This window comes from Merops nubicus, unplaced genomic scaffold (genome assembly GCF_000691845.1).
Source record: "Merops nubicus isolate BGI_N331 unplaced genomic scaffold, ASM69184v1 scaffold50167, whole genome shotgun sequence".
Classification (NCBI taxonomy): domain Eukaryota; kingdom Metazoa; phylum Chordata; class Aves; order Coraciiformes; family Meropidae; genus Merops; species Merops nubicus.
The window spans coordinates 1-25028 of NW_008623305.1; the positions used below are offsets into that span (position 1 = coordinate 1).

The 25028-nt window shown below is 46.3% G+C and overlaps 1 protein-coding gene across 1 annotated transcript; it reads right to left on the minus strand.

The window, feature by feature from the left end:
• Nucleotides 1-542: 542 nt before the first annotated feature.
• On the minus strand, nt 543-25028 carry NDST2 (N-deacetylase/N-sulfotransferase (heparan glucosaminyl) 2). The gene is made up of 13 exons (XM_008945015.1): nt 23631-25028; nt 15535-15622; nt 15203-15357; nt 13509-13694; nt 12962-13090; nt 7767-7949; nt 6880-6976; nt 5487-5610; nt 3803-3977; nt 3372-3542; nt 2114-2223; nt 1220-1322; nt 543-1076 (listed from the first exon to the last, which is right to left on the minus strand). Exons 1-13 carry the CDS (start codon nt 24621-24623, stop codon nt 951-953), a joined length of 2640 nt encoding a protein of 879 aa, XP_008943263.1. The 5' UTR covers nt 24624-25028; the 3' UTR covers nt 543-950.

A 25028-nucleotide genomic window follows, 5' to 3' on the forward strand; every position in this document is an offset into this window, starting at 1 on the left:
GCTGTTGCCTTTATTTTTTAAGCTGATCAGACACAGGGAACTGAACCATTTGCCTTAAGCTGTATCAGCCTTATTTTTGACTACCTGAGCTTTGCCTCCCCAGCTGCTTTGCTGCACTAGCCCATGCCTGCAGTGTGCCCTAAGGTGACATACTGTTCCTTGGTTATCTTCTGAAATGTCTAAAGTCCCTGCAGAGAATTACTTGCCATGTTGCCACATAAAGCAACGTTTGCCCTAAGATAACAAATCAATTCTGTGTGTCGGTGTCTGCAGCTTTGCCTTCTCTCCCACTGCCTGTTGACCAAAGCTGCTGGACACTGTGTCATGCCAACAATGCTGCAGATAAAGAGCACCAATCTCGCATCTATATACGTCTGACTCCAAGAAGGTGCCGTCCCCAGTGGGCACTCACAGGGGCACTCTAAGTAACGATTAAAGGTCACTGTACTCTGTGGGGAGGGACAAGGCATCCTTGTGCCCTGCTGTTGCCAAATAGACTACTGGGAAAAAGCTGGGGTTTGCTGGACTAGATTCCCCTTTTATTAAGCTGCTGCTGTTTTCTCAGCAGTGGGCTCAACAGCTCACCTCTTAAGTCTTCTGGACTCAGGAGTAACACACTAATCCTCTGGCTAGTGCCTGTTTAATGTGAAGAGTAATTTAAAGTGTTAACCATGCTCTCCCCCCTGCTCAAAGTAGGGCAGGATTCCAAATCCTCCCTGTGAGCAGAAGTCAGTGTAATACACCACTGACAATCACTCAAGAATGTGACTTGCACTCCATGCCCAGGACAGGGTCAAAGGCAGCAGCCCTTCCTTGTGAGGAAAGGCTCCACATGCTCATTCTCTGCTCCTGCTCATTTGTCCAGTTGTTTTGGCTTGACAAGAGATGGCATCATAGCACACATTGGAGCACCACATGTCCCAATGGCACTGGGGGCAAGGGAGTCCCTCTCAGCTCCAGCTGGAGTTCTGCAGTTCCTCTCGGAGCCAGGTTGGAAGGGGTTGCCCAAGTCTGTTCATCAGCTTGGATAATTCAATGTTGTGCTCCCGGTAGAAGTCTCTAAGGAACAGCCGTGACTGTGTGGAAAATACAGACCACATTAATATGAAAAAAAAATGTTATCCTCAGCACATGCTTCATGGGATGATAGATGGTAGGAAAAGTGTGCTGGGATGTTTCTACATCTCTTGGTGCCAACAGATTTGAGACAGTTACTCACCGATGAATCCATATCAGGGTATTTTCTTCCTTTACTCTTTCCTAGGCATTTAGTCTTTCCTCCATCTAGCAGCTGACACCAAAATCCTTTTGCTTCATCAAATCTGAAAAGGACACTTGTCTTTAAAAGGTATGGCCACATACCCCATTAGTAGCAGCAGACATTAAATAACTTTTTAGATAGTTCCAATTTCAATGCTTTACAAACTGGGTTTGTGTTTCGTTTATTTACGGTATTGGTTCCTTCCCCTCCCCCCCTTTGACTATTTGGAGAAGAAATCCACTACAACCATGACTGTTTTGGCTTTTGGCGAATTTCAGAGGTAACACAGTGATACAATATTTGTCTCTTTAGCCAAGGAAGGGTGGATCAGTGTTTCAGTGCATGTAAATTCTTTTGAATCTGTTCATAATTTATAATTTGAGAAGTATTAGAAAATCCCCCAACTGCTCGAAAAGTCAGTATTCTTTTCTTGCTAAAACACAGGTAATGGGGCAGTACCGAGAACGCTGTCTGGATCTAATCTGTCCTGTCCCCTCAGTTGGCCTAAGGTGAACTTAAGGTTTGAGCAAATACCTCTACCAAACTCTGAGGCAAGCTGACCAATACCACTTATCTTCTGACTCTGGCTGAAGAGTACCAGCCAGGACCATTGCTGCAAATATTCCATTTACCATCACCACCCGAGCTCCAGCAAGTAAGGCTTTCAAGTAATCTGACATTTCTCTAAACCTGCCCTCCCTGGGGAGCCCTGTGCCCCCCCCCTTGGAAAATAACTCTGAAACCTTGGCAGGCCTTGTAGTCATAGATAAGAAGTGTGATTTCTTCCAGTCAAATGCTTGTTAGACTAAGCACTTGGCTAAGAATGCATCCTTCTAGAAGTTATTTTCCTACCTGAGGGCCTGGGTGTAGTTGAAGAGCGGCGTAACTCCCAAGAACTTCTGGATGTTGTCCATTACAGAGGCAGGGTTATGCCTCAGCTCCTGACCGTCCACAATGAGAAGCTGAAAAGAGAGCAGCTGCCTTAGCCTCTGGCAGCTTGTGCTGAATGACACCCGTGAGTTTCAGGTCTCAGAACCACTCCTGTCCTCTGTGCATGTGAGGGCTGCCCAAGCCTCTTTATTCTAGAGCAACACAGCGTGGGGGATGTGGCTCATTTGTCACCGCCAAGGTTATGATATGGGCCAGGCCACAAGTACCATTAAAGAGCAGATCACAACAGGCTCTGCTTAATAAACTTGCCCTTGGCCAAACCCCCTCTAACTGAGCACTAGGCCCCAGCTGTAGCACAATTTACAGTTTGTCTCTGACCCCCAGTAAGTACAAGGATGGCCTGTCTGGCTCTTATCATTCTTCACAGCAGTCACCTCCAGGAATAGTAAGAGATACACACCCAAGAATGTTTTTTTCCCATGTTTCTTTTAGTCTGGGCCGATCTGTCACATACAGTTTAGGCTGCTGCTTTGGCAGAGACCAAAGAAACTAAAAGGGCATTATAAACCTCTGCTGTGTTATAAACTGCCTGAGGATAATCCCAGCAGCACGAAGGACCTTGACAAAACGTATCCTGACTCACAGTGTATTAGATAGGAATTCAGAGACAGTAATGGCCTGTATTGCCTATTAATTGACTTTTTGCAAATTTATACAAAAGACACAGAATGGTGAAATCTCTGCAAGGAAATTTCCCTTCAGGAGACACCTAAAGGCTTCACAACACAGGAACTAGCAAGTGGCAGAGTCCAAGAGCTTCTCTTTAAAGCAATGAAAGTGCAGCAAGTAGCTGAATGCCTACTTGGCCCCAGGAGGGTCCTTGAGCTACATGCTGCCAAGATGAAAGGAAGGAAGTGCTAACACTGCTGTTCTTGCTGAACTTCTCGGTGTTGTGGAGCTCTCTGGGAGATCACAGTATTCTCCTGCACTCACTCACTCTTACAAATACAATGAAGGGCAAACTTGGAGTATTTGAGCCTGATTTCTTAGCAGGTCATAGTAGGAGGAAGCAAGTGGTGACTCTTGTTCCAGCAGACCAAGACAGGAGGTGAAATGAAAACAAGGAGGGAGGGGGAAGCACACGCATGTTCCAGTTTGCTCTCCCCTCCATTAAACCTACAAGGGGCCCCAGGAGAGCCTGTGCTGCCCAATCTCCTACCTGCCCAGAGGGGTAGTACGTCAGCCAGCGCTCCAGGTGAGTCGAGTACCAGCCAGGGAACAGGCATCGGCTCTGCAGGTTGCGCAGCTCCTGAGAGGCCTGGGAACCTGCAGAGATCACTTGGTAGAAGGTGTAATTGAGTGCCACAGGGTCATTGTGAGCACGCTGGTGCTGAAAAACAGAAGCTGAATTTAGGAGCGGGAACACGAAATTCCACTTCACACATCTCTGTGCAGACCCCCCTGACTCAGCACAACCACCCAGCAATGCCTCCGTGTGTGAACTCTGTGCACACTCTGCAGGCAGCCTGCATTATGTCCCCTGGCCCTTCTATGAACAGGGATCCATGGTCCTTCCGTGCCAGGCTTCCCAGCTCACCCCACTGGAACATCCCTCTGGCCCTCATCCACAGAACAGTGCGGGGAGGTTACCTGGTACCATGAATAGGCTCGGTCAGCAGGGTTGATCAGAACAGTAATGATTTTGGCTCGAGGCAGCAGAGCTGCACCACGTTTTGGTACCACCTCTGTGTCAAAGTAGTTGGCACTCTTCTCAAACATGAAGTCTGTGCTGGCATTGGAGGGGATGGGAAAAAATTCCATGTACCTGCCAAACAGATGGGACGCTGGTGAACAGCATGACCCACCAGAGAAACGGCACATGACAAACAATGCCCTTGCTCCTCTTCAACAGACACAGTTTGCAGAACAATGGCACCTCCCCAGTAATGTGATGAATGGGTGAAATGGTACAGAGCTGGCAGAGGCATGACTTGGAAAGGGCTGGTGGACTCAACATAGAAAGGTGGAGATCATAAAAGGGTAAGAAAGTATTCTGCTGAGAGTGGGTGCCCCAGGTTTGTGGCAGTGGAAGGAAAAAGCTGAGGGTAGGGTACTAGCTGCAAGCTCTAGCAGAAAAGGTTTTGTCCAAGACTAAGGTCAGAGGCAGCTGCCTGCCCTGCCACTGACTGCTTGTTTAAACCTTCCTAGATAATTTGCCTCTTTGTACCTTGGTCCACAGCTGAGACCCGGGGTCAAGAGCTCTGCTCTGCCTCACAGAAGCTTGTCAAATTGGCAATGTGTAAACTGTAAGACCTTCAAGTAATGGTAAGACAAAGGGTAACTGAGGGATGGGGCTCTGTAAAGCACTGCAAGACTGGTCTCTGCTGAAATTGAAGCTGTACAACAAACTCAAATTCTGCACTAACCACCAAGTTCCTCCTCCTGCCCACGATGCTACACTCGAGTCAGATGACGCTTCCAGGGGATGCGCATAAAAGCCTAAGCTTCCTGTCAGCTACTGCAACTGCTCTGTAGTGCTTAACCCAGCTTCACTCGAGGACCAGCCACTTTCCAGTAACTTTTCATCAGTCCTCTAACTGACCAGAGGTCAGACAAAACCTCCCACAGCTGAGGGACAAAGGAATGCCATGGCAGAACGCCTCCTTGCCACACAGCCATTCCTCAGAGCCACATGTTGGGGACAGCAGTGCTGCAGTCAGCTCAAAGCTAATGCTTCAGGCAAGGAACACCTTTACAGTCCCTCTGCCTAGAAACACAGTGGCATAATGGTGCCATAGGCCCACGGGCATTTCCCTGCCTGGTGGAAACCCTTCATCAGAACTGTACACTTCTACAGGTAAAAACGAAGGTGTGCATGTGGACACTGGAGCCAGCACAAGGAATGCAGCAGCAGCTCGAAGTCTAAAGGGTCCAGAACACCAGTAGGGAAGACGTCCCCACTGTACTATGTGTCTCAACTGGGAAACCATGAAGAACTTTTTAATGAGCACACCATTGTCTATTTTGCACGTCAGAGAAAAAGAAACATCATGACAGCTGCGTATCCAACAAAGACTCTGAATTTTTAAGGCTAAATCATGCCTACAAGTCTCCTGGTGAACAGTCAGTAAATCAGAAACTACCTGACCTTCTCCTGGGACTAAGTAATTGGGTTAGCAGAAGAAGAGAGACCATGTGCTGAGCAACAGCAATGAAAACAGGTGTTCAGAAACACAGAAGCCACTAATGTGGCTGAGGTGGACATACAGAGAGACTCAGGAGAAGACAATGTGGGTGCACCCTAGCACGGAAGAACACATGTCAGGATTCTTACCAATCAATTCCTTTATGATAGTTGGGTCCATTGAAAAACTGGATCTCCTCAAAGGTGGATGGACTTGGGAAGTTACTGGTGACAGCTGGATGCATAGTTAAGAAGAAGTGCACAGCTGTGGTGCCTGCAACAAGAACCAGTTAATGGGATGTGGGTCACACATGAAGCTTGGCTGAATGAAAGGCTTCACCTGCACTGCAGAACTGTCCCCCAGTGGGCACACTCCTGTCACACGTGGCTAACCCAGCCCTCAATTTATGCAGCTTACAGCAGCAGTGACACCAAGTGGCACCCCTGACTGAGCAGTTCAATCCCACGCTTCAGCTCATGAAGCTGATTTAAGTCACCTTCTTAGCATGACAACTGTCACCATCTCAGCAACCCCCAGAGCCTTTTTTTCCCTGTTGGCACAGCTATGCTTTCAGGTGACAGAACCCACACCTGCCAAACGGGACATGGCCTGGGCACTGCAGGACAGTTTCATGCTCTTGGGAAGGAGATGTTCTAGAGACAATGTTATTGTCTTTGGACAAGAATTCAGCTAGAGATGCCTTGGCCTGCCTCTGCTGTAGCTGTTTTCCCTCTACCCACCAAAACATGATAATCCTGCTCGGCACACAGCCACAGGTCTCCAGGAGGTCAGTCAGCCAAGACAACGCTGCACACACACCAACAGAGCTTTACAGTGATGCAGGCAGGAGACAGCAGCTTGGCTGGGACAAGCTTCCTCACAAGACCACGATCACCATTTGCTGGGCATGGTTGGCAGCTGCCGTTTCACTGCACTACAGAGCAAGCCAAGGTTTGAAGACCTGGCTTTGGCTGAAGAGATCAAAATCTCTTCAGCCTAGAAGGAACCTCTCTCCTCAGTACAGTATATACAGCCATGTCTCTGCCAACCACAACGCCACAGCAGTTAAGAGGTGGTGACAGAAGTCAGACAAAAGGGGATCTCTACCTCCCCCTGACAGTGACATGGAGCATGCAGTGGGTACATGGATCTGTTGCAATGAAAGCACCAGGGGGCATCCACTGTAACCTTTGCCAAGCATGTCTGTTTAGTCCTGCTGACAGCTTGTCTTTGTGACACACTAAGAAAGGTCACAGTCTCTCTGAGCTTATGTGGAAAAGCCAGAACACGAGTCTGCAGGTAGGTCTTTTCTCTGCAAATTGTGACCGAGCCAAAGGAAGTGCCAGAGAGCTAAGTACTGACAGACTTGCCAGATCTAGGTGAAATCAAATCTGAGATTCTCTGGAAATGTCCTCTGCAGCCACCTGGCAGCTTGCACAAAGGGCAGCTGTACAGATGAGAAACACAGACCTTTCCAGCTCTCCTCCCTGGAGGAATGAGGTTGAAGCTGCAATCTATCTTCAGATGAATTATTCACATTACCAGTTTTCTGAGGTCCCACGATGAGGAACTTTGGGAGTCGATCACATGTTTTTTCTTTGGACCAGATATCCTTGTGCCTCTTATCATCACAGGGATTCTGCAGCAGAAGTGATGGGATTAAGCATTACCACACAGGCTAATGAAAAGGGGAGGGAAGAGCTGGAAGGCCAGTCCTCTTGGGAAAATGCTATTAGCATATGAAGAACATTTCTCAGCCACACTGCTGCTCTGCCAGGCATCAAGAGCTCAGTAAAAACACAGGGGAATGTTTTTCAAAAGCTCCAAAGTGACATGGGAGCCCAAGTCCATCTGAGAATGTTAACTGCCTTGTCCTGTGTGGCCATGATGGGCTGGGCTACCACGATAGTAAGCTCAGCAGCTGTGAACTTCTGGCAGAGACAACTCTATCACCTGCAGTTAATTTCATCTGTTCATTATCAAGCAGAGAGCTGCTGCACTGGGATAAAATGGAATAAGCATGTTTTTATTTAATGAACATGAATTCTACAGTGTGAAATTACTTTAAGATTAATCACATTAACATGCCTGCAAGCTCCTCCAGCACCAAATATGGTTCTTCCTCACACACTTAACATTTCACAGCAGCTTGTTCTAATATGAGCCCTTTAATGACCCAAATGCCTGCCAGCCTTCCCCCCAGTCACTTCTGTCAGCCATCCCGGTCCCTAAGCAGACACAGTGACTGTCCTACTGCTCCTATTTCCCATCCCTTCCACCTTGCATTTTCCCACTTGCAGCCTCAAGCCACAAAGGTTAAACCTAAAAGCTTTCTGCATTACCCCTCTGCACTCTGGGTCTTGCCGTGCTTTATATGTGGGACGTACCTCCTGGAAAATCCCTAGGAGTGGTTAAAGCTGCCTTCTCACCTGCCACAAGGGATTCTTCTCCTGGGGAAAGATTTCAAAGTACTTTCTTGCAAGTTGGACAGGGGGTAAGGTTTGCAGGCGAAGGTTGGTCCAGCACTGCACAAACTTGACCAGGCTCTCAAAAGTGTACAGCCCCAGACGGTCATTCCCATAGTTGGACAGGTGGGTCATGAATATGCTGATCTGAAATAAGAAAGACATGGGATACTGGTAAATCAGGTAATGATACTCTTTCCTCCTAGCTTGATTCCACTGTCAGCAAGAGGCTGTGCCTATCTTAGGCTGCCCTGGCTGTCTAGGCTGACAAATATCCACCTGCCAGGATACAGCAGTGCCTTGACAAAAAATTAAAGTAGCACTTGCAAGACAGAAGGAACTCAGCAGAGGAGGGATATAAACCTCTCAATAACCCCTGGGAATGGTATTGGGGAGTGACAACTGAGCCCTAGATGTGAATCCAGAGCAGTTTCAAAATCCCATTCAGGTGGCTCTGGAACCTTTAGGGGAATAAGGGTTAGTCAGTGACTCTCTCCTAGTCAAAATCTTGCAAAGCCTCTTTCACAAGAGAACAGGAGCTTCCCTTCCCCTTCCTGAGGCACAACCAGGGCACAGCAGCACAAGGGGACAGTTTTCACAGGAGTTATTTCCAGGCCCAGAGCCTCTCAGCTTTCAGGCACTTTGGAGCTGACATCTCAAGTGTGAAGGAACAACTGGCAATTCACACTCTATATAAACAAGCATACTCGGGGATCTGAACAGGGACTGCAGAAAGACATGGCACTAGGACACTGTCCTAGGAACAGACACCAGAGATCAGGTTTCAGCTCCCAAGAGCCTTCAGCACAGGCAGCCCCTGACAAAATGTCCTGCCAAGCCTGAGGATGTAAACCCTTGGGGGAAGTGGCACCGAGCACCCACGGGAACCCCAGCATCACTGCAGTGCTCAGAAGCTGGTGTGCCATCTCTGCCTTGCCAAGCCATCTCTTCTCTCATGCATATATATTTCCCTCTTGTCTGTTTTCCATACTTTAAATTTTGGAAAAGAGTGCAAAAGCCTGCTGTCAGCTTAACTGATGTGTGGCTTTAACAGGTCCCATGGAATTGGGCATCCCCGTGCCTGTAACACAAAAGCACTTTGCCAGATACAAACCACACTGTGGTTACAAGTTAGCAAAAGGAAAGCAGAACACTAAGGGCAAGGGAAGGGTGACTCTGTGGGTGATTTAGCACTCCCTGCCCAGTGTCTGCTAGTGCAGGCAGGGGAAGAGACCTCAGTCACAGTTCAGGGCTGAATCCTCATGATGACAGGTAAGGTCAGCAGGCAACAACAGGCTTCCCTGGCAGGGGGCAGGAATGGCTTTCCCACTCACAGTAGGGGAAGAGCAAAAGGGGGAAGCAGGAGACAGATGGTCTTGGGATGAAGACATTTGCTGGCACTCAGGAGGTCTGAATTCATTTTTCTGTCTAGTGTCACCATGGACCAGTCTCAGTGCAATGAGAGGTACTGACTGACAGTAGCTCCTTGTGCCTGAGCCATCCCTAAGACACTGAGAAATGAATTTAATCCTCTTCATAAAGTGCTCACACCCCAGGGTCTTTGGGTAGGCAACAGAAAACAGTAGTATGACACTGGCACTAATAGAAAGTAAGTGGAGTTAAAGGTTTACCAAGTTTGTCTGCCTGTGAGTTTTTCACTTCTGGTTTCCTACTGACAGGCCCTGCCAGACACACTCTGGCACCTACACATCAAAGAGCAGTTGTGCTCGGTGCTGTTAAGTACGAGGGATGTGTGAAATACAACACAGAGCATAGGAGAGCAAGATGTGTGTATCTGCAGGGCCACACCATGGAGCACAAGGCAGCAAAAGGACGAGTCTCATGTTGTACTTTGCCCTTTTATGGGAGACACCAAGAAAGTGGTGTGACAGAAAAGGGTGGCTCATCCCTTTGACTTGCTAGTGAAACATTTATAGAAAAATTTGCTTCATGAAGTGCCTGGCTCACGGGCACAAACCACATACAGCAGCAGGGATGATGCAGGTCACCACCTGGGGCCCCTTCAAGATTTCCCAGATTAAAAAAGCCTGCATGTGATCCAGGTTAGCAACCGTGTCTGAAGACTACTTTGGTAAAATGGCTCACACAGCTAATGCTGTCACCTGCAAACAGTGCCAAGCAGCTGGATTTACAAGATGACAAGACACACCCAACCAAAAAGCCATTACCCTGTACTTCTGAGGGTGCAGTCATGTCCTGTAACATGCATGCATGGTTTAACAAGGCCTGGCAGCTTGCTCTGCCTTGTCACAGCTATCGCTGCCAAAACAGCTCTGAGCACTACCTCTGACATAAACTGCACTCAAGTCTCATCCCTCCCTTCCTCCCTCCCATCCATGCCCAGCCATCCCAGGGACTGGCTGGGTAATAACATCTCCCTCCTCTCTCCCTCCTTTCCACTGTCAGCATGCCATGGTTTCCCTTCCTTCACACTGAGGAAAGATGCGAGGAAAGGTCACGGAGAGCCTGGCATACAGAAAACAGGAAGGCATGAGCACCTTTGTGACACACAAAGAGCTGGGGCAGGGCAGTAGCCTGGTCTGCAGAGTGCCAGCAGACGTGTCCGAAAAGCGATCAGCCCGTCTGCTGGACATCGACACCCATTCTCCTTCCCCTCATCAGACCTTGTTCACTAGTCTCAAGATCAAACATCTTCTGTTTGCACTGTGGAGTCAACCACATGCATACACAGGCTTGGAGACTCCTGCAAGTGTATATCCACTCAAAGGGAGCTGGAAGCATCAAAAAGGACTGAAAGAGCCTGGTCCAAGTCTGCTACGGGTCACTGCTGGGGCTGGCCAGCTTTCTATCAGCTCTGTGAGATGGCTTTATCAGTGAGGGGAGGGATGCAAGGATCTGAGTCACTGTGCAAACACGAGCAATGAAGAGGAGCTTAGAGCACAGTACTACACTGCCGACAGAAAGAAATGCTCCACTGCCAAAAAGAAGCAAAATGGTAAACATCAGGGGCATCCAAAGGCACCTGAAAGACTTTTAAAAGTCACCATGAAGAGTCAGTATTAAATCCAGCAAATAAGCTCGTCCTGTACCCAAGCACAATCTTCCCAAATATTTTGGATCACAGATCACTGCCAGCTGCTTTGACTGTCACATGCTTATCAGCAAATTTTAATGGGTAGCTGCAGAAACTACATTTCTACAAATTCCTTGGCACAGCCTCCTAGACCAGCAACGATCCCTGGATTACAGTTGGGATTACCTAGAGGTCTTCAATTTCACAGTGGCTATTTCTGCAGGAGTTCTTTAAGATCTGACAGTTATGAAATAAGACAAGGTGGAATTCACCCAACACGTGGGAAGAGAAGCCCAGAAAGGAAAGCACTTTCTTTCCATCTGACCGATCACTCCATACATACAGCAAAAAGTAATCTTCTACTAATCCACAGACTTTTATTAAGCAGGTAGAGTTGGTTGTTGTGTGTAAAGATAACAATCCTGTCTCAGGCAATAGGAACAGATGGCTAGCTTCCAGGCCTTGGAGATGGATGGGTGGCTTCCACGCCTGGAATTATGAACCCTACAGCTTTTTAGCTAGGGCTGTTATAGACCCATACCTTCTGCAGATTATACACAAAGCCAAGGCCAGTCATGGGCTAACCTTAAGAAACACACGGCCTGTAAGTGAAGTACAACCTCTGTGATGCACCCAGAGCACATTGTAAGAGTCTTTTCACTATCACAGTTCTAATTTTAGAGGCACTAAACACTAGGAAAAGCAAGAGATGAGAAAATAATCAGTTTATAGAGGGAAAAAGCTTGCTTTTCTGATTCACTGAACCTCAGCAGGCCAAATCAGAAGTGGCTTAAAGCTAAGAATTCAGCTCTGGAATCAATATGCAGAGGAAAGGAGGGAATTAAATAAAACCTGATGGTGAACAGAACCACTGATGCCACACGTCAAATCACACAAACAAGTATTCAGTGACTGGGGCCAGTACTCAAGGGTTCCCAACTAGGAAGCTAGTGAGAAATCACCTACTTTCTCTCAGATCTCCTTGCATGGCTTCTTGCCCATATTCAGGTACTAGTGGCAAAGATGCATAAAGGAGAACTAAGAAGGTAGAAATTTGGAAGACACGAGAAAAGAGGAGATTAAACGTTATTATATTCAGGAGTAGCTATAGAGGTAAACATTCCAAAATCACTATGTAAACCCAGCAGGGCAGTGTCCATTGAGGGAAAGGGAGGACAACAGGTGCTAAACCAGCTTTAGTAAGAAGCAAATGCAGGTGGGGAATTGAGAAAGTTACTGTACAATCATAAAGAGCAGCACGTCTTCCTGCTGCAGCCAACAAGCAGGAATGTGAGGGACTGCGGTCTGATAGAACAGGGCTACAAAGCTTCATCTCCTAATTCTATCCATGCAGGATTTGCTAAAAATGATCACTTTTTTTCCCTGCCTTTTGTCACCTAGTTCATCTTCCCAGCTTCAATGGGAAGTGAGAAACTCATGTGATTTGCTATCCATGGCTAAGTACTGGGAAGGGACTGCAGGGTGTTGAAGGTACTACATTGGCCTGATGATTTGATAGAACTGTCAAGTATTGAAAGGGAAAAAGAAACACCTGTGTTAGACCCAGATTGCCCAAAAATGCTTTAGGGCAGCACCTGCATCACAAAAAAAAAGCATGCAGACATGACTTCAAGTTTATACATACTGAAAGAAAGGGAAGAACACTTCATCACAAAAGCCCAGAGAAAGCAGTTATCCTGAACAAAACACAACAGTGAGCCAGGGGAGAAGTCAACAGACAGCAGATGTACGTGGAACAGAAGCAGCCAAGGCAAATCTCACTTCTGATTCATGAAGATGCAGCAGACTATGTAACACTCACTGGGTTGGGCCATGCTCAGCATGTCACCCTGGCTCGTTTCTGTCTGTGGAGTGTTGCATCTGCCAACAGTCAAAAGCAATGCCTTTTTGGCAGTGTGCAAAGCAAAGCTAGATCAACGAGCAAGTACTTCCTTGGCCCTGTTTTTCAGATCTCCTTAGCATCCTCACACTGTAGATACCCACACCATGACGCGTGGTTCTACTGAATCACCAGTAAGGTCTAGTCCTTTCCCACATCAGGCACATCAGCTGGGACACTGATTTGCTTTTCAGATGAGCTTACTGGGTTCAGGAGCACTGTCAGGAAGAGTTCACCACCACGAATGCTCTTGTCCAACTCCTTTGAGCCGCCGGGATATTCATTATAGAAGATAGTGTGAGTAAAAAGACCACAGGTCTGTCGAGGCAAAACCTGGCAATATCAGAGAAAAGCAAAGTTAGGCAAGAGGCAGACGCAGCACAATCTACACATGGATGTGTTAAAGCAGCACTCTGTGAATCAATACAAATATATCAAATATAAACTGGGACATAAGCGACACAGGTTCAGAGGACACTTTTCATGTTCCTCCCAACTGTTTACTTCATCACAGTGCAAACAAGTCAGTAGGATCTCAGTTTAGTCCTGTTTGGCTAGGTTTTGCTCTCCATTCAGTACTGGCCTCTGAATTTTACTGTGAAACACAAAAACCGGCTTTTGCCAAGGTTCTTCTCTTTGCTTAATTGTTTTGGAAACACTGGTGATATTTAGCCTAATGTCTCTGATGCAGGTCACGAGGAGGTTGTCCCTTGGGCAGGAAAGTGGGCTCTGCTCCCACGGCTGTGCTCACCATGATTCCATTGTGGATGAATCCACGCCGGTACCGGGCAGGCCGGAGGTGTGGGTATTCCTCTGTGCTTGTTACTTGGATGCTCCAAACAGATTTCCATGCCTCATAGAGTTGTGTGTGGACAGGATAAACTCCAGAATGATGGGGGGCTACGGCATAGCCCAAGTCTGTGGGAATCCCATGCTCCTGGAAGCAGCATATGCAGCTTGATCATTCAATATTTAACTAACATCCTTAATAAGGATCTTTTAACTAATATCCTTAATAACAATCATGTTTAGCAATAGATACCAAGTTAGAACAAGGTGACAGAGTACCACAAATACTCTCTGGATTGGGAAACCTGTAATATTGCTTGTACTTCTTTGTTTTATGCACCTATAGAAATACAAGGGTGACTCTGTAACACCAAGGATGCCCAGCACTGGTAAGAGCTACTGTAAGAACAGTCTCGTGGCTTGCAGGTGTGACAAATCAGATCAATTCACGAGCCTCAGCTCAGGTTCCTTGGCTGCTATAAACTAGTCAATGCTGTTCAGTGACACATGTCACTCCCACAATGCCCAGATTTGAGTCACTAGAGGAAGAATACAATACTTCCTTAACTGATATAGCAGGAAAGGAAGATGATGACTGAGCTCTGTCTTGTCTCCAGCAATTAAAAGAAAGAGCAGACATGAAGCAAGAGACTGGTGAGGGTAAAGATATGGGGCCCGGAGCTATACTACAGACAGGAATTATCTGAATTTCATGGGGTTTAATTCTACTACGTGGTTCTGGTAATAATATGAATGATGACAGGTCTGCCCCAGTGGTGTATAATAAAACCAGAGCCCCTAAGTGAAGCAGCAACCTTCTCCTTCCCACTGCTAGCCTGTTTTATGTTAAATGTGCATAATTGTGTTCTGTGCTTTGTCTCTCTTTGCAAAAGACTGCACTGCTATTTAACTAGGAAAAGAAGCCTAAATTGTTTCTATAGTGCTGCAACTATGCTCTGAATACAAGATCATTCCTAATCTGTGTGTGTCATGGGAACACAAGACAGCAGCCAGCTATTCCAAAGGGGATTACCATCAAAAGAACCAAACTAGAGGTGAAGAGGACATTTCTTTTCAGAGGAACATGTACACCATATTCAACTCTAGGCTGTAAGCATCAAACAGACATTATTCCAGCAATGCAGGATGTTCAAGGCTTCCCCTCCTTTGCCACAGCCCAGGGAATTTCCCCTGGACTTCCTAGATAAGTAACTTCCTTCAGCATTGTCTGGGGAGGCCAAAAGTAGGGCTGTTAGCACACACAGCCGTTTTATACTACCGACCAGGTGGCTTCCTTACAAAACCACAGAGAATAAGGGTGGAAAAGGAAATGCTTTCTCACTGCCAGAGTCTGCAAATTAATTTGATCTGGATGGTAGTGCTACAAATTCACACTTCAGCAAACAAGAGCCTTGGGATTTGCACCCTGGAAAGTAGTGGAGCTGCCTGGGGCCATGCAGGTGCCAGGAAACACCTCCCGCCTTCTTGCCTGAAGACAGCGGGAGCCACACATCAATTTAATCTTCCAGAACTGCCTTTCTTAAATGCAGCTGAAGCACTAGGCAGTATTTGGTTTCAGCAGGGTCCAAACAGCTATTCCAGAAGAAGAATGTTTAAGGATTTACTGTAAAGTAAATAAACTGTCATTTCCCTTACCACAGCAAACTGTTTGTTGAGCTTCATCTGCTCAGCCAGCACAGTGACATTGTGGAAAAGATGAGGCTGCATGTGACTCCACATGTGAGGGAACCACCAGAACTCCTTCCTGTGCTTCAGCAGCATGTCATCCCCTTCATCTTCCTCATCTGTACCTAGAGAGAGCAGAGAAGTGCAAAACCAAAAGGCAAAAGACAGGCTCAATGTTTCAGAAGAGCAGCTAATCCCCTGCAATGCTGACTTGTTCCAACAGAGACTCATGCTCTAACACGTTACGCACACATGTGGGGGCTGCACACAGGTGCTGGGACAAAGCGGTGTCAGGGACTTACCTGTGTGGTAGAATTTTCCTGAGAAGCCCAGGTTGAAGGTGAAATTTGGGACTAAATTTCTCAACTTATTCTGGGTGCTCAGTAAAGCCTGTTTGAATGAAAAGAAAAAGAAAAGTTCACATCCAGTTACTCGGTAACGTTTCTCTGAGCTCCACTGGTGCCCAGTTCAGTCTGAAGAGATATCACAGGTGATGGGGCTGAGGCTTCGCTGCCTGTGGAGCAGGAGTAGCCAAGTGCCCCACATACAGAGTCTTTGCTTGAAGTAGTCCTGCTGTACTAAATGATGCCACTTTAAAGACACAGTCAGATGGTGCTCTCCACTTCAACAAGAAGGACCCAGAGGGTCTGTGCTAAAGCAAAGAAACAATAAATCTCACTTCCAAGAACAGATCCCTTACTCTTTCCATAGTCCAACCTTGGAGCTCCCTTCCTTTCCCACATTGTCTGGGACTTTGATATTGAACCTCTGCCCACTCTCTGAGCCTATGAGTTAATGAAAAGGAGGATGGGGAAGCACACAGTGCACACTTGAAGGAAGGGAAGTCAATAATAGCATGAAGAGTTAACTAAGTGATCCAAAGGGAGGGGGCTTTTATTTAGGGAGGAAAGGTGGACTCAGAAGTACCCATGCAGAGAGTCCTACCACGGCAGGGAGGTATCCCTGGCTTTGTGTCACTTGAAAGTGCTCAAACTCTTTTGTAGCAGGAAACTTTCCTGGATTGTGGAAAGAAAACTTGGCAGACCTGACATTCACAGTCATCACATCTCCTACAGATTCTCTCTTGCTCACTTGTGTCTGCTTTAAATGTCCAAAGTAATTACCATAACCAAAGAGAAGGAGCCTTGTGCCACAAACCCTGAGGTCCAGCAACTGTACAGAGTAAGACAGTGGACAGCCTTGACAGAAAAAAAAAAGAATTCTTAGTATGTCACAGACAAGTAAGCCAAACTAATTCCAGTCAAATTTCTTCTGCTGGAGAACAATAAAGAGAGAAGTCTTGAGACACATGCTCCGCTGCTACCTGTGTGCTTCAGGGGAAGTGTCACTGGTGCAGCTCCCTATGGGAGAAGTTCTTAATGAAACGGGGACCTGGCAGGAGGGCTGTCAGCAGGAGACAGTGATGGTCCTTGTCCAGGCACTTATTTAGATTTTAGTGGCTTTTCTAAGAAAGCAATGGATCAGTGGCAGCACCGAGGTGAAGGTGATGACTTCTCAACAGTGGAATTGGGCTACATGTAAGCGCAGAAGCAGCCTGGCCCATAACCCTGGGGGAAGCATACAGGCTTGTCAAACAGTGCAGGGGAGACGTGCACATCTTTCTGTGTCAGCTGCCCTTCCCCAGCCTCAAGGAGCAAAGAAGAGCACTACAGTGCTGCCTTCACATGGCTCCCGCTCTGTGGGCGCTGTTTAGGCACACTGCTCACAAACGCAGACTCATTCAGTGGAGGAACCAGCCTGATGCTCCACTTAAGGATATCCTGATAAATCACTGCTATCGCTAATACATCAGAAAAATGTTCATCAAACACTGATCGTCACATTAATTTTAAAAATATTACTCCTCTAAGTTACTTCAATCGCCCATCCACTGCAGAGGTATCTTAGAGCAAAAAAGCAGAGCAGTTTTATTCCCAAGGCAGGCGGCCATTGACCTCTCACACATGGCAAGCTGGGAAGACCAGACAGATTATTTCTGCAGTGCTGCAGACACTCTCAGTGTACCCCTGGAGGGAACAAAGCTTTCAGATTTTTCCCTAGAGACATAGTTAATTGCCTGCTCCTCCTCCCCAAATCCACATAACAGTGACATCGAATGCAGCCTGGGACAAATCTCAAAGATCCTAGCTCCTCTACGGCCACATGCCTACCACATCCTTACCCCAATCCCCACTCAAGAGAAGTATTTTGAGAAGTGCATGGCACACTCCATCTCCAGAGCCTATCACAAACATAGGCAGTGCTTTTAATAGGAGATGTGCCAGCAGCAGTGGCAGCTGAAGTCTCCTTCGCAGCACAAGACCCAGCATAGGCAATGGGAGGTCAAATTCCCCTCGCCTAACCCTGTAAGAAACAGAGACTCATCCCATACATCAGGAAGCACAGACTTAAGAGCTGCGCATCTCTGTACAGAGTAGCAGCTTTCTGCCCAGGCTGGATAACAAAATTACACCAAATTTGTGACCAGAATCTTGAACAGATCACTCAGTAGCTTAGACAGGAAAGCACCACTTTCTTTTCCTGTCTCCAGAGCCACCCCAAGCCCCACTACTTCTTCCTGCTGCCCTAAAAGGCACATCCAGCTCCTCAAGCTGCAGTCAGAAGGTGGCAGTAGGAAAGACAGCGGTTAAGAGGCTTAGCATTCCTCTGCACAGAGGGAGATTTAAAGCCTGGCTGGGGTTACCATGACGACACATCTGTCTAATGATAAATCCCAAAAAGCCCTGCTCCACGAGGCAGCAATCCTTTGTCCAGGGAGGAACCAGAGAGGAACCACGGGGGCCTCAGAAATTCTGAGATTATGGAGCACTCTGGAGTCCTTCTTCTCCTGCTGAGTTTACTACTAATCGTGTCCCACCCCTTTGCTGATGCCGAGTCCTTTTCCCAGCCACATCCATAAGGTGGCACAGCACAGGTCTGAAGAAATGTCTTTCCCGTGCACATGATAAAATACACTAAGGTATCAGGTAAAATATTTGGAAATTTGTTTCAAGAAATAACGCACTCACTATTCCCTGGAACACTGGTTCAAAGAGGTCTGTGAGCTGCAGGAAGGTGAGACAATACAGATGTGGGCACAGCCGGGAAGATGGCACTTCTCTCTGCTCTCACATCTCTGCACTCTGTTTCTCTTTTATAAAGTAGAATGACTATGACAGTACTAAGAATATCTTACAGGTGACTCAAGAGGCATTTCATTTATATCCAAAAAGTGCTCTGAAAGTCTTAAACAAAAGGCAATAAAGACATGTGGAGCAGGCTATCCATTAAGACATCAAATAGCTAGCCAGATGCAAACAGGTCTTCATGTGCATATTTAAGAAATACAGCTGCTCATGTGCTATGGGACAGAGGGATGGCATTTCAGCTACCTCCCATCTCTAAAAAGCAAAGTCTCTTCCTTCAGAAAACTGCCCCTCCAATCCCTCTAAGTATTTCTGTTTTATATTTTCTAACTATTTTCCATTCAAAAAATCCTTCCAAGATGCAGCCAAGCCCACTAGCTAGCCAGAAAAGCCCATTCCCCAGTTAAGTTCCCTGCTAGAAGCTCAGCAGGACTCATTCCAGGAAGGAACATAAGCCACATCAAGGCCAGAGCTGCTTCATGCCTGTCACAGTCTATCAGAGAACGTCCTCTGCAACTCATGACCTGTATTTTTGGAGGCCTTTAGTGCTTAACTGGGGCAGGCATGCTTTGGGCTCTACTGCCAGACATCTACACTCCAATGCACATCACTGGACACAATGCAAAAAAAGGCCTATGCTTCAGTATGATTTTTGATGCTAAGCTTCAATCTGATTTTCAATGCCCATAAAAAATATCAAATGATCATGTTTACTTCCATGCAAATTTTTAGGGGGAAAAAGTTTTAAAATTGTGCTGCTCGTTGCAACACATTAAAAAAAAAATCTATATTATCTCACTGATGGGTCTGCAAAGATTTACTCAACAAGTCACTACAAGCTCTTAATGACATTCAATGAAAGAAAAGGACTCTCTCAATGGGCTTAAAATTCTAGGACCAAGGAAGAAATCAAGGGGAAGCCACAGCACCCTGACTATGCCCTCTTTACTTTGCTTCTTTAGTACTTAATCCTCTTCTAAGATGGCATGGTGTTCTTGGCACCACAATAATACAAGGCTAAACCTTCATGCCACTCTGTGGTTTCAGCTATAAAATTTTTAACCTCCAGAAATGTTTGTAGACATTTTAGCTGTTTCATACAAACCCTAAACATTACCTCCCCTATCTCAGGTCCCTCTTATTTCCCTCAGGGGGAAATAAGGTTGAAAGTCAGATGCTGGGAAGAGAGGACACCTTGAGTCTAGGAAAACATTTCATGGACAAATGAAGAGAAACAGACAATAAAAATGGAGAAGTAAGCAGAATGTTTTGACAGCCTCTTCTCAAACACTCATGCAAAGCCTACTAGGAGCATGTCGCAGAAACACCTTCTTCATAGGAACTGTCCCTGTGGACACTGGGAAGCTCATTCTGAAGATGATTTTCGGCAGATTTTTTACCATGTAATAGTAGCACTGGCCTAGCTCAAAACAGCACTGTCAGAAGAGAAAGCATTCATAATACTGATATTTTGACCTTCCCAATAATGTTAGAATCAGGGAGTTAGAAACTGCTCAGTATTTTCATTTCAGGTAAGATCATACTCTACAATTTAGAAAGGGAAGAGCTGGCTGACAGCCACCCTCACATTTTCTCTCTTCCATCTTCATCATTCATAACCCAAAATGAAATGGCTGTCCTTGACTTTTTACTTAGCATGCTCTCAGACTTGCTAGCAATGATTGCTCACTATTTATGTCCTTGCACAGATTACTAGCAAAAGAGGCAAAAAACTCACCTACTTAATCTTCATTCCTCATACTTAAAAGCGACCAGGAAAGATCATAAAAGCCAGATCCTTTTGCATTAGAAATGACTCATCGTTGTTAGCCAGTTCCACAGAGGTTTGGTAAATTCTGAGGATTATGATTTTAGAAGAGACTGAATGTTGAATAATTGAGAAGGGATTCTCCCTGACTTTGTTTTGTTAATTACGTGCAGCTCAAATCTCTGGTAAACTTTACCAGAGAAAGGAAAAACACTTTCTTTGTGCAAATTCCAATTGTTTTACTTCAACTGAGAACTGCAAGCTCCTGCTGAAGCCTTTCAGCAGAAACAGGAACTCAAGGGTTACCATCTTTGAAGTAAAAGCAAGCACAATTATTTTTTTTCTTGTTAAAGAAGAAAGCTATTCAGCTCTTTTTTAAGCATCACAAATAAAAACATTTCTTCTCTCACACAAGACATCTACCATGAGAATGCATTTGATCAAATTATATTCAGCACTATCTGGTAACAGTAACTTTTTCTGGGAAGCTCTCTGAACATGGACCTGCGTATGGCAAACAGGACCACTGGGACAGCAGAGTCAATTTTATACCTTCACACAACATCCAATCCTCAATCAATCAATGATCCCTGACTACTGTACTCTAAGCTTTAAGATAAGGAGCTGTGTGTTGAGATAACAGCCCTAAAACAGAGCTTTCATAAAAAAGGTCAAAGAAAATGCCAGCTGTTCTGTCACTATTATATCCCCTTCTCTGCCCATGCCGAGAGGCTATCAACAAATCCACGCAGTTATTTCTCGCTCTTAAAACATAAAAATTCATTAACCTCTTGTGGCTCTGCAATCAGAGAGCTTCTTTTAAAGGGATAAATCTGGGTTTTATCTGATTTGCACGAGATTCTCTGCTTACTGATCAGAGATTATTCCTCCATTTCACCCTGTTGAAACCCAAACAAAGCATCTTTTAGAATTATTTTGTCTGGGTTTGTTTTCAACATCGCTAGAGCAGCCTTTGTTTCACAGAGCTCTGGCTGCCTATCTCACTGTCTCCTCACATGGGTCTGTAACCTGCACTAACACTACAGAGGTGAGTACCTCTGCCTGTTTGGACTAGAGGGTGCAGGGCCTGCTTAGGACCAAGATAAGATTGTTATCCTTAGAGAAAAAAAAAATTAAAAAAATCTGTCAGAGCATTTGAGCACCTCAAAACACAGGGATACTGCAGTGAAAGGAGGAAAACTTTAGCATTTTCATTCAGTAAGTATTATATACAACTGTTCAATTTTTCTATAGCTGTCTGCTTGAAAACACTTTTTTCTAGACCTGTTTGCTTGAAGAGTTATGGTCAAAGGTGACTCTAAGGAATTATTAAAGAATGAAGCAAGTAAAATAAATAATGCAATTAGAACTGCTTCAGGCATGGAGCTTCAAATTAATTGAAAAGATAAAGCTAGCTCCAAACAGACTGCAAGGGTTTCCTTTTCCTCAACCTAAACTTAAGCAGAACTTAAAATCTCAAAAACCTGAAAAAATAAAGATGAACAGAGATATGTCTTGCATAGATGCATAAAACATGAGAAAGGTGGTAAGACTTAGTGAGGTGTAAGACTGCTCTTGGGTACATGTAACAGATAAGGTTCAGTTCAGGCAGGAGATACATGTACAACATTATTTTGTTTCATACCTTTGCCTCAAATGTTCTGTGCCCTTGGCCGACAGGTTAAAGGGTGCTTCACTTTGAAGCTGTTTTGGAAACATGCTAAGGCAGCTGCTGTCACAGGCTTATCATGTGTCATGGTTACAGGGGCTGGGACCAGTGTATCCTTATGTGGGTAGAATCAAAACTGTGTATTCTATACCCTCTATGTCAGTGCTCATGGGCTGTTAAGAAAATCATGGGTAGCAGCTGCCCAGGACAGACCTCACACCCCAGGCTATAACAGATAAGGAAAGAGGTTCAAGGTCAGGGGAGATGTTGACACCTTCCCACCCAGCAGGAGGAGTCCTCCCTGTTCATGGGCCCATCCATGCCTTGCCCCAGGACTCACACAGAGCTCCCCCCAGGAGCTATTTCTGTTTAATGGACCATCAAGGACCCACTGCATGACTCACAGACTGATATCAACCCATTGTGAGATGCTCCACCCAGGGGGAGGAGCCAAGTGCTCCCACCTGGATATAAACTGGGGTTCAGGACAGCAGAGGGGGCCTTACCCACTGGATTTCCAGAGGACAAGAGCTACCAGATCTTTTCTACGAGACCACTGCTTCATCTGGACTGCTACCACCACCCTAACTACGGAGTGTCAGGTTGTATTCTGACTCTGTCTGGGGTTTTCCTTCATATTATTGCATTTATTTTATTTTTTTCCTATTAAATTGTATTTCTGACTTGGAGTCTCTCACTGGTTTGTTTTCAAACCATTACATCATGGTACCCAGGGAACTCCATCCAGGACCTCTAGAAGGGCAAGTGCTAAATAATCCAGTGAAAGACCCATGGCCTCATACCTCTGGCACTATGTTAGCACACCTGGAGAAACAGGCAATGCACCTGCCTCAATGGCTACCAACCAGAACTGACTGGGAAGATACAAAGGTGAGTCCTTGGCTCCATGAGGCAGCATTCGTACACGTATCACAGACTTAGGAGAACACTTCATCACGTACCTTCAAGGACCCAGAGAATTAGAAAGGGCACTTAGTTTCTTACCTTCTTCCTACTTCTTTTCTCCTTTGCCTGTTTGGCTTCCCCCTCCTCCACAAAATCTCTCTCTGTGCCTTTCCCATATCCTTTCCTAACAGGTCACTGTACTACTCAAGGAACTGCCAAGGAAAGCAAACCCCAAAGATGGTATCTCTCTTTCCCAATCATGCGGCCACAGACATAGATCTCATGATGGCTTGGTCTGAGCATGTTTTCCTGGTGAATTTTTGGGTATTCTCTGCCCAGGGGTGGAGGGCGCTGGTGGACAATATGAGGGGGTATAACAAAGGGTGAGAAAAAACCCTTTCACTTCCCAATTTGGTTATGTCCTGGAAAGCTAGATGGGTAAAACCTAGACAATAGCAGTTTACACCACATGGACTGGCCTACAGTTTTGCAATATAATATATACAGTTTATACATATCATAATAAATAATAATATAATAAATACAGGCTTTCTATTCTAACACAACTTGCCTTTTCCTTTTGAAAGGTAGAGTTTACAACTACAAATGGGTTGACAGAGGAAATCTGCATATGCTTGTTTCCTGTATTAACGAAGAGACAGGATAGACCACCATAGGCATCCTCTTCTTAAACTCAGAGAGGCCACCTACAGGTCCCAAAATGAAGAATGCTCCATTTAAGCCTGCCAAACTCTTGAGAGCACCACGTACAGTGCCGCAGCATTCAACTCCCAGTCAAATTAAATGCAACCCTGACTTTCCTGGCATACCACATACACTAGAGAATTGTCCTGTTAAACAAATCGATAGCCTGTTAGAGATAGCCTGTAGTTATTCTGGGAATTTTACCTGTACATCAGACACTTTCATGCGAGTGCCCTCTTTTCCCACAAATATATCATCGATGTCGACGAGGATATAGCGATCAAGCGTGAGACAGAGGCGCTTCCCAGTCAAGTAAGCAATGGCATCCACGAAAATGAGTTTGTGCAGCCAAAAACTGAGGTTATTGCCAAAGAGAACCCGCTGGATCCCATCATGCAGACCCAGGTCCTGCACCACTGTGGCATGCAATGCTTTGTGGGTGGCCAGGTGAGGAATGGACTCCGAGGACTTCGTGCTGGCCAAGAGCACTGGCTCGTAGGTGCTGTGGTTTGACTGGAACACAGTCCAGTCATCACCAGGCAGGGGACCCTGCTCCACCTCATTAGCCCGGGTGACGTAGAGCAGGGGAGCACTAGGGTTGATGTGATAGTCCCGGAGCCCCAGGTTGGAATGTAGGAAAAGGGGGAAACCCTTGAGCTGCGCACTGAGTAGGCTGTTCTCATTGGCTTTGAAAAAGCCTATAATCCCAACTCCATACTCTACACAGTATTTGTCCAACAGCTCTCGGTTCCAAGCATCTAGGTTCACATATTTAAGGATGTTCTCATAGATAATAAGAGCGTAGCGTCCTCTGTCTTTGTCTGTCAGAGTGGGCATATCCCCTTTGCCAGGGGCAATCTCTGTCCTGTATTTAAACCGGCTGAATTCCAGGATGGTCACTATCTCCTGCCCCAGCTGGGAGTAAATGCTTTCCACAAAGACTAGCACCACAGGATCCGTACGCGACGTGTCCACAGATTTCGTGAGCCTCCAGCTGGCTTGCGGTGGGATCAAGATGCGGTGCTGGTTGCTGCAGTCACTAAAGGGCAGGGGTGGCGGCTCCTTGATTTTGGGACTGTTAGTGACGTAGTAAGCCAGGATGCACATGGAGATGAGGCTGAAGGCAATGAGCAGCAGGATCAATCTGTGGAGCTCCAGCTGTCGCACGTGCCGCACTACTTTCCACAACTGAATCATGGTGAGGCGGGCGGCCCAGCCCCGCCTCACGCTCCGGGCTCACGTCGCTCCTGAAGCCTCCAGTGCCGCCGTGGCAGTACCCAGCAGCAGCTCGCGAAAAAGCAGGAGAGAAAGCTGCGGAGAGGGACGGAGCTAAAGCAAACAGCTACAAGGCTAGACTCCCAGGGATCTGCCATTTATCTCAAGTAACCATGGCCCTCAATTCCCATCGCTCTTTGATGCGCTTCCTCCTTCTCCTCTCTTCTCGCTCGGGAAAGTCTTTTGCAGGAGCGAGGTTTCCTGGATCTCGTCTCCAACAGAAAATCAGTCTGTCATCCTGCTCACAAGCAGTGTCAGCTCAGCCTTCCCAGGTGTCCCGTTTCTTATCTATCTCTTTGGCATTCACATGGTGGCACCTTTGCTTTG

What these genes read in the sequence shown, in the direction of transcription:
- NDST2 (XM_008945015.1), bottom strand. Translation starts at nt 24,623, where the DNA reads ATGATTCAGTTGTGGAAAGTAGTGCGGCACGTGCGACAGCTGGAGCTC. An exon ending in TGAAAGTGTCTGATGTACAG is followed by an intron (nt 15,623 to 23,630) that starts GTAAAATTCCCA and finishes TCATTCAAACAG; the next exon opens with GCTTTACTGAGCACCCAGAA. An exon ending in AGAAGAATCCCTTGTGGCAG is followed by an intron (nt 6,977 to 7,766) that starts GTGAGAAGGCAG and finishes CTTCTGCTGCAG; the next exon opens with AATCCCTGTGATGATAAGAG.